Below are 8,339 nucleotides of genomic sequence, written 5' to 3'. Positions count from 1 at the left end.
GATCCCGGTCTCCAGGATCACACCTTGGGCCAAAGGCGGCGCCAAACTGCTGGGCCACCAGGACCACCCACTTTATTTGAAAATTTCAATCCTAACTCCCTTTCTTATACAGGCCCCAAACCCTTCTGTCCTCATGAAGGATTAAAACTCAAGCCTCTTAATTCCTGCAACTCACTCTCCTTTCTTGATCCCACCATATTCCCAGCCATGGCTGCTTCAGTTTAATATTACATGTTTACTGCTCTGGTTTTATGTTCTTCCTTTGTTTCAGGTCCCTAAGGACTTTCCTTACTTTCTTGTGAGCCCAGTTACACATTTAAAAGCTAGCATTTATCACCATGAGTCATCTCTCCCCTTCCCCCCCAAAAATCCCTCCTTTTATATTTGTTACTATTGCTGTCCCAGAATATATCATCACCAGCTGGGTCATTTAGTAGAGGGGGTGGTTTTTTTTTCGGACTGTGGAAAATTGGTAATTTAATATAATAGAGATCACATTTTCTTTTAGCTGTCAAAACAAGGCCATGCATTTTTAAATATATTTGTTTTATTTTATCTTTAGGTAGCATCTTTAGGTGTTGTGGCAGGAGGATTTTCAGAATATTTAATTTAGCCATATTGCCAGAAATGGAAGCACAGCAGTCACATTTGCGCTGTGTCCTGGCCATGGCTGACTGGTCTAAGATTGGATACACCAACTCTCCTGTGTTTTTATACATGTTGTTCACTCTGCCTGGAATAGCCTCATCCATTCTCACCCTCTCCCCTGACATATCTAGTTAACTTATATTTATCCTCAAAACTTAGCCCAGAAAAAAAATTTTTTTTCAAAAAGGCCTTCCTTGGTTCTCTCCATATGAAGTCAGTCTCCCCCTTCTTTGTATTTTGTAAGTCGTTTCCTTGTGGTGCTCATTAAGATGATTAGTTTCCATTATTTGTCTGCATAATTATTTTCCTGCTAGTGTGAAGTTTGTCTGGAGTGGAAACTGGTATTATTCATCTGTGGTCAAAAATGTTTGTTGAATTCTTAGTGAGGAACTGGGCTTGAGGGAAAGGGAAATCTTGTGGTAAGACTCTAGGTAGAAGAGGAGAGTTTTGGAGAGTCTGAAACGCCTTTGGAAAGGGGAATCAGACTCCTGGTTTATCACTCGCAAGTTTGCTCTTTGCCACTTTCATCAGTAGCATTTCTGCCTACACAGCAATCTTCTAGGAGTTCCCACAGCTTTTTGGCCTCCAAGATAGCTTATCTAACCCCAAGATGTCAGTTCCAGATTTGGGTTTCCCACTGCCTTTCACTTCACACACTCACTCCTGGTTTACTAGTACTTTTTATTTCAATAATTAAAAGACCACCTCCGCATATACTATCTCATTTACTCCTTATAATAATCCTGTTGAAAAAGGAATATCTCCCATTTATAGATGGAGACTGAGTCTTAAATATTAAGAACCTTGCCCCAAATCACACAGTATTAAGTGGCAGTGCCAGGATTTGAAACCTGCTAGTTTGGCTCCAAAATTCACATTGTAAACATGACATTGAACTGCATGATTTCTAGTATGTCACAGGATAAACTTAACAACTTTGAGTGTATGCTAGGAATAGAGCTATGTGACAAGTCTGTGTGAAAAAAAATACACATAGAGATAATCCCCATGAAAATATAACTTTTCTTAGAGTAGGAACAAAAAGAGAGCATTCACCAACTACCAATCTATGCATTGCATTTATTTTATTTTTATAAGACATATATTTCTATAAGGCAAATAGTATTAACTCTGTTTTACATGTCCCTTGCTTTTAGGAGGCCCAAGAACCTCCTTAGCCGTTAGGTTAAGAGCTTCACCTTGGACCCAGATAGATTTGGGTTCAAATACTGACTCTACCTTTTAACCAAATATGTCAAACTGAAGAAAGGTGTTCTGTGAAATGAAATAATCTGTAAAGTGGGGATAATAATACCTACTTACAGGGTTGTTATAAAGATTAAATCATCTAAGAGTTGAAGGAGCTTAACACGGTGCTTGCATACGGTGTTTGGCATACGGTGAGGCCTCAATCAATGGTAGTTTATAACACTAAAGCCAAGAGAGATTTGGTAATCTCAGAAATATCTATATCCAGTTATATGGTAGAGCCATGATAGGAACTCAAGTCTGTGTTATCTCAAAACTCCACACTCCTTCCCTTACACCATGTTGGCAGTCTCTCTTACATCTAGATCTTAAAATATTTTTCTAAGAGTCCAGAGGTCTAACTTTCCAGATTGGTATAATTTTAAATATTTTTCTATTATATAGACTCATAGAAATATAAATCACCCTTACTACTCTATCCAGAATTAACTATTATTTTATTTTCTCCCAATCCACATTGTTTTCTGGAAAGGTTTCCTAACTCATGCTTTCGCCAACAATAGTATATAGGACAGTGCCTGGCTCGCATGAATAAAAAGAATTGATTGCTTCTCCCCCTTTTGACTAAGATCAAGTGTAGTATGTTATTAGTTTAATATGTGATACGTCCTGTAACCTAGGACTATCTATCTATCTATCTATCTATCTATCTATCTATCTATATATATATATAAAGATTTTATTTGTTCATGAGAGACACAGAGAAGCAGAGACACAGGCAGAGGGAGAAGCAGACGCCCTGCGGGGAGCCCAACGTGGGACTCGATCCGGAGACCCCAGGATGACGACCTGGGCCAAGGGCAGACACTCAACCACTGAGCCACCCAGGCGCCCCCTAGGACAATATATTAAACGGATTTTTGTAACTAGGAGCTTCCAGAACGGGAGCTTGCTTCGTCCACTTCAGGCATAGACCTGATATTGCAGTAATTCCAGGAACGGTGCACCCCCTCGGACGAATAAAGGTTGTCCAAAAGAAAGGGGGAGGGGGGAGAAAAAGAAACAAAAAATTCTGCTCTTTGATAAATGCCAAGTGATGCGCTTAAGCTTCTATTTCTTTGATGAGCTAAGTTACATATTCTTTAATTTCTATTTTTCTTTAGCGGACTGCCTATTCCTATCCTTTGCTCGTTTTTCTATAGGAGTATTATTTTACCCTTAGTTGGTTTTTTTTACAATAAAAAAAAAAAAAAAATCTGGCTGGTAGTCCAGGGCTGCTGAGCTCTGCCCGAGGCCAACAAGGCGCTCGCCCACTAGCGAACTTTCCAGGCCAGCAGGCGGCCTTTATTCTCCAAGGCGGAAGCAAGGGTTCCACGAATCAGGAGAGCGCGAATTGCTGCAAAGGCGTTGGCTCTCCCGGCCTCAGGAGGAACGTCTCGCGGGATCTCAGCCCTCCTTGGGGCCTCTGACCCGACTACAAATCCCGTCATCCAACGTGCCTGAAGGCCCAAGCGCCCGAATGAAGGCGCAGGTCCAAGGTCATGTGTCTGTCTGCGTAAGGCGTCCGGTCATCTCTCCCACGCCTTTTTTTTTTTTTTTTTTTTTTTTCTGCAGCTTCCACCTTGGCCGCCATTTTGTGCGGGAGGTTCTGGAACCTCTGAGCCCCGCCGACTCTATGGTTGAGCATTTCAGGGATCGACCAATCCGAAGCCAGATGTCGGAGGAAAACCCCGCCTTCGCCCGCAGGGAGGCGGGAACTGCCACGAAGCTCCTGTGGAGAGAGAGGAAGAAGCTGCCGAAAGCCAGTAAGAAAGGAGGACTTGAGGACGTTAACCAATGAGGATGCGGGAGGATTGCAGCCAATGAGAGTGGGGGGATCCCGGGACACGTGGGTGGGGAGCGGAGCGCTGAGACCTAGAGCTAAAGCCGGGAGGTGAGTCAGTCACCTTGAGCCGGGCAAGCGCCGTGGTCGGATTAGGGGCCGCGGGGCTGTGGGAGTGCAGGTGACTTGGGGCCGGAAGCCAGCGATCGGCAGGGGTGTGGGCTGGGCCGTGTGGGGGGCATTTGCCCCCAGGGCCGGGAGAAGCGCTAGGTGCCTATATCCTTAACAATTATTGTTAATTACCAAGTAATGAGCGATTAGCTGTCCCCACCGAGGCGGGCCGAGGACAGCTGTGTAAAATGGGCAGCACTCTGCCCGGCACCGACCCAGTATCTGCCTCCTAAAGCCTTCCCGGGAGACCATTCTCTTTAGCAACATTTCCTTCCTGGGGTTTGGGCCTCCTTCCTCTGCTGGAGATCTACGTGACCTTCCTTTGCAGACCCCTTTCGCGCTGTTCCTCTGACCTCTAATGCCCTCCTCAGCTGGGGCACGGTGCAAGGAAGAACGTGGTCCCGGGAGGGCGGGCGGGGTGAAGGGGACGCCCGAAGGTCGCCACTAAGCAAACGACTAGGCTGTGGATGAATCTTTTTTTTTTTTTTTTTTTCCCTCTGCAGACTGAGAAAATGCAGACCACCGGGGCATTACTCATTCCTCCGGCTCTGGTAAGCTGCGGCTCCGGGGTGATCTGTAGTGCCAGGTGTGGGACCTGTCGATGTTTAATGAATGAACTGAGAGGAACCTGGCATCCAGAGGATGTTGGCTCTTTGGGGAGGCTGTAGTGATGCAGCTAGCCCCCGGTTTATTTAGACCTGTAAACCAGCCTTTCTTGGCTTTGGAATGCGGTCAGATCTGGAGATGATCTTTACCCCCAGTCTGGCTTGGCGGTAGGTAGCAAGGCAGCCTACCTAAGCAGTCCTGCTCAACCTTGACTAGTAGTCTCCAGATGATTCCCAAGTTCAGCCATGTTTGGGAACCACTGCATCAGGTTGACATATTTCAAGGAAGCCAGGTTACAGGGGGGGCTCTACTTAGATGGTTGTTGGAGGAACCTCACCAGGCTTACTGGCCCTGTCCATTCAGGGTGTGTAACAGTGAGTACACTCCACCAAAAGATTTCCCCTTTCTGATTCTTTTGGTGATCTGGGTACAGACCCTTCCTGTACCTCCTTTCGTATTAGCATGGGTTCTTGTTCCATTCTGGGATACTGATAAGGGCTGTGCCCATAAAAATGAACTTTGGTACCTGGTTTTTAATGGGAAAGTTGCCACTGCTAACTACACCTGGGTCTTAGGACAGCTGTCTTCTGGGCAGGCCTAGCTGGTAGAAACAGGAATGCATTAATTGACCTTGAAATACTTTGAGCTTTTTTTCTTGATACGGAGGAACATGTCTTTCTGATTTGACAGATCCGCTGCTGTACCAGGGATCTTATCAGGCCTTTGTCTGCCTCCTTCTTGAGTAGGCCAGAGATCCCATCTAAACAGGTAAAGGAATATGGGCCCTCTTCTAAATTTCCGCAGGGGCACCTGGTTGGCTCAATCGGTAGAGCATGCGACTCTTGATCACAGAGTTGTAGGTTGTACACTCCACAGTGGGTGTAGACAGTACTTACAAATAAAATCTTAAAAATTAATTAATTTCCCCAGCAAGGGATTCTTCAAGATAGTGGCCCAGGTGGGAGGACAGTTACAGAATCTGTAGTGCTTTAACAGTGCTAAGTACCCCAAGGTGAGAGTTGTAGGTGAGAAGTTTGCAAAAGTGAAGTTTCCCTAACCCGTAAAATTTCCCTGGTCCTGTCCGAAAATAGGCCCTAAGACTAATTCCCAGCATGCTCTGCAGTCTGAGCATTTTATACCTGTCCGGCAATTTGCCAAGTTTCAGCCTGGGTGGGTCACGTGAGGGGATGGAATTAGCCACCTGTCCTATGCCTTACCACCTCTCTTTCCCTACTTGCCTCTCTAGCCATCCTACAGCAGCTCCCCACTCCAGGTGGCCCGACGGGAGTTCCAGACCAGTGTTGTCTCCCGGGACATTGACACAGCAGCCAAGTTTATTGGCGCTGGGGCTGCCACAGTTGGTGTGGCTGGTTCAGGGGCTGGTATTGGGACAGTGTTTGGCAGCTTGATCATTGGCTATGCCAGGTAAGTTTGGGGGGTGGCCTAGAGCATCCCCTACCACAAATTTCACCCCATCAGGGAGAAGCCTCAGCAGGAGCTCCCACTAGCTTAGGATTGACTTCATTAATCTTTTGTTTTCTCCAATGATCTCTGGATCAGAATTTAAATATTTCCAACCTGGCCCACTTCTCCCATGTTGGTACTCTGCTCACCTGTCCAAATCCCCAGGATATATGCAGGCTAGGCCCTCTCCCAGTTTCAGCATCCCCACCCCGGGCATTGACCTAACCTACCTGTGTCTTCCACCACCCGTGCCCTTACCCCTTCCTTTCCCCTGCCTGGCATCGATCTCTGTCCCTGGCAGGAACCCGTCTCTCAAGCAGCAGCTCTTCTCCTATGCCATTCTGGGCTTTGCCCTGTCTGAGGCCATGGGGCTCTTCTGTTTGATGGTCGCCTTCCTCATCCTCTTCGCCATGTGAGGCTCCGTGAGGGTCACCTACCCGTCCCTGCTGCTTCGACTTCAGGCCATGCCTGGTGCTGGAGTGTGTTAAGCTTTACCATTAAACACAACGTTTCTCTAAACCCATATGCCTTCGCCTCTGTCCTTTGCCCTTGCAGAGGGCCTTGATGGAACGGGGGGGAGGGGGGGGACAAGGGAATGGGAATAGGTCAGCCGTTGGTGGTTTGGAACTCCTGAGCTGAGAAGTGGCACTGCCATGACCTGAGAACATGGAGGGTTCCCTTTATTTCCCAGAGGGAGCATGGATTTGTGTAAGTAATAATAATTGGTGCTTTTTTCCCTTCAAATTTAATATAATGAGATAAAACATTCTTAAGGGGCTTAATTTGCACCAAGCTCTGTTTTACATTTGTTACTTCAACAACTTTATGAATGAAGAGTACAGTGGTTTATACCAATTTGCAAATGAAGAGACCAAGGCTTAGGGCAGCGAAATAACTCATCCAACATCACAGAGCTGGGAAGTGGAAGAATTGGGGATTCCACCTCAGGCTAGCCTAACCCATTAACTGCTGTGCTGTCCCATCTGTTTTCATGATGGCACCTCAAATAAGGTGGCACAAATAGGAAAACAGTCCCAAAGAAGTGATGTAGCCAGTTGGACTTAGAGGTGGGCCCCCATCGGCCTGCATTTGACCCACTTGCAAGTTTCACTTTCATCCTTAGATGAAAGAATGAAAGACTCTTAAGAGTGTCTAAATGGCCTAGAATAAAGCAGATATGGTATAGTTCCTGTTCTTGGAGAATTTACAATCTTAGCCTTGCTAGGGATAAAGAATGAGGGTTTTTTGGTTGAACCAACTAATAAATTGCTTAGAGAGCCTCATGCAACATCTTCCTTGTGATCTCAGTCTGTGCCCGGCAGGCTTCCCCAGCTTGGCTAACGTGGGACTAATAACCCAGGGAAGAGAGTGCTAGGCTGATATATCCAGTCACTGCTCCTCAGAGCCCTTGCACGAGGAAACCGTGACAAAATGAACATGGAAGTGCTGGTTAACACAATCTGTCTCAAACTGGATGGTTTCAAAAGGAGTAAAAGTGGGATCCATTTTGTGAAAACTTTACCTCAACTAACTTCAAGACTTTTGTGAAATAGCGAAACCAAGAATATTCCCATCCAGGTAAAAGACAGCTAGCAAAGAGGGTTAAAACATGAAAAAAAAAAAGTGAGTTAATAAGAATGGGTTGAATTTATCTGTAACATAAGGGCAGGGATGCCTAGTGGCTCAGTGGTTGAGCATCTCCCTTTGGCTCAGGGAGAGTCTCCGGATCGAGTCCTGCATCAGTCTCCCTGCATGGAGCCTGCTTCTCCCTCTGCCTGTGTCTCTGCCTCTCTGTGTCTCTCATGAATAAATAAATAAAATCTTTTAAAAAAATAAAATAAGGGCAATCTGCAAGTATTTAGGAACTAAGCATCCTAGTAGTCTTGGTGAAGGCAGAGAAATCCAAGATCCTGCCCTTAAGGAGTTTGGGGCATTAAGAGTGGAGACCTTGAACTATATCACACACTGAATATGTGGGTCCAGAAACCATGTGCTGTAGATGAGGAACAGCAAGGACACTACTGTGGTTATAACCTCAGCTAACATTTGAGCACTTGTGGGTCAGGCACAGTGCTAAGCACTTTCTGTGGATAGTTTCTGACCTCTCTATGATGAGATAGGTCATTTTATAGTCCAGGCAAAAGAGGCTCAGAGAGGTAAGGCAACCTTTGAAGGTCACACAGCTGATCAGTAAAGCTAGAATTCAAACTTTAGAATCTATGTTCTTATCACTCTGCTGACTCACCTATGTTTCACACAAGTTCACTGACATGCCCAATTATCACACAGCAGGCCAACGATTCCAGCCCCAAGTCCATCTGACATTCAACAGTCATGGTCTCAACACAGGAGTTTTCAACCTTGGCACATTTGGGGCCAGCTATCCATTGTGGTAGGTTGTCCTGTGCATTGTATGGTG

The 8,339-nt window shown here is 45.9% G+C and overlaps 1 protein-coding gene and 1 non-coding gene across 3 annotated transcripts; both read left to right on the top strand.

Moving 5' to 3' along the window:
- The first annotated feature begins 2,461 nt into the window (after nucleotides 1-2,461).
- On the top strand, nucleotides 2,462-2,658 carry LOC144287359 (U2 spliceosomal RNA). Its single transcript, XR_013355198.1, has one exon. It is a non-coding gene; the product is annotated as a U2 spliceosomal RNA (small nuclear RNA).
- Nucleotides 2,659-3,685: 1,027 nt separating this feature from the next.
- Nucleotides 3,686-6,439, top strand: ATP5MC1 (ATP synthase membrane subunit c locus 1). 2 transcript variants are annotated; one of them, XM_077852887.1, is made up of 5 exons: nucleotides 3,686-3,790; nucleotides 4,354-4,401; nucleotides 5,147-5,224; nucleotides 5,703-5,881; nucleotides 6,222-6,439. In XM_077852887.1, exons 2-5 carry the CDS (start codon nucleotides 4,363-4,365, stop codon nucleotides 6,334-6,336), a joined length of 411 nt encoding a protein of 136 aa, XP_077709013.1. In that variant the 5' UTR covers nucleotides 3,686-3,790; nucleotides 4,354-4,362; the 3' UTR covers nucleotides 6,337-6,439. The 2 variants fall into 2 exon arrangements, with proteins under 2 accessions (XP_077709013.1, XP_077709012.1); XM_077852886.1 differs by having other exon boundaries at nucleotides 3,752-3,860.
- Nucleotides 6,440-8,339: the final 1,900 nt, after the last annotated feature.

Source organism: Canis aureus, chromosome 16 (assembly GCF_053574225.1).
Source record: "Canis aureus isolate CA01 chromosome 16, VMU_Caureus_v.1.0, whole genome shotgun sequence".
Classification (NCBI taxonomy): Eukaryota; Metazoa; Chordata; class Mammalia; order Carnivora; family Canidae; genus Canis; species Canis aureus.
The sequence above is the reverse complement of the archived record's forward strand: the minus strand, read 5'-3'. Positions and strand labels throughout refer to the sequence as shown.

Coding starts and splice junctions, on each gene's coding strand:
- ATP5MC1 (XM_077852887.1), top strand. CDS start 4,363: ATGCAGACCACCGGGGCATTACTCATTCCTCCGGCTCTG. Junction 4,402..5,146: donor TACTCATTCCTCCGGCTCTG/GTAAGCTGCGGC, acceptor CTGATTTGACAG/ATCCGCTGCTGTACCAGGGA. Junction 5,882..6,221: donor TTGATCATTGGCTATGCCAG/GTAAGTTTGGGG, acceptor TGTCCCTGGCAG/GAACCCGTCTCTCAAGCAGC.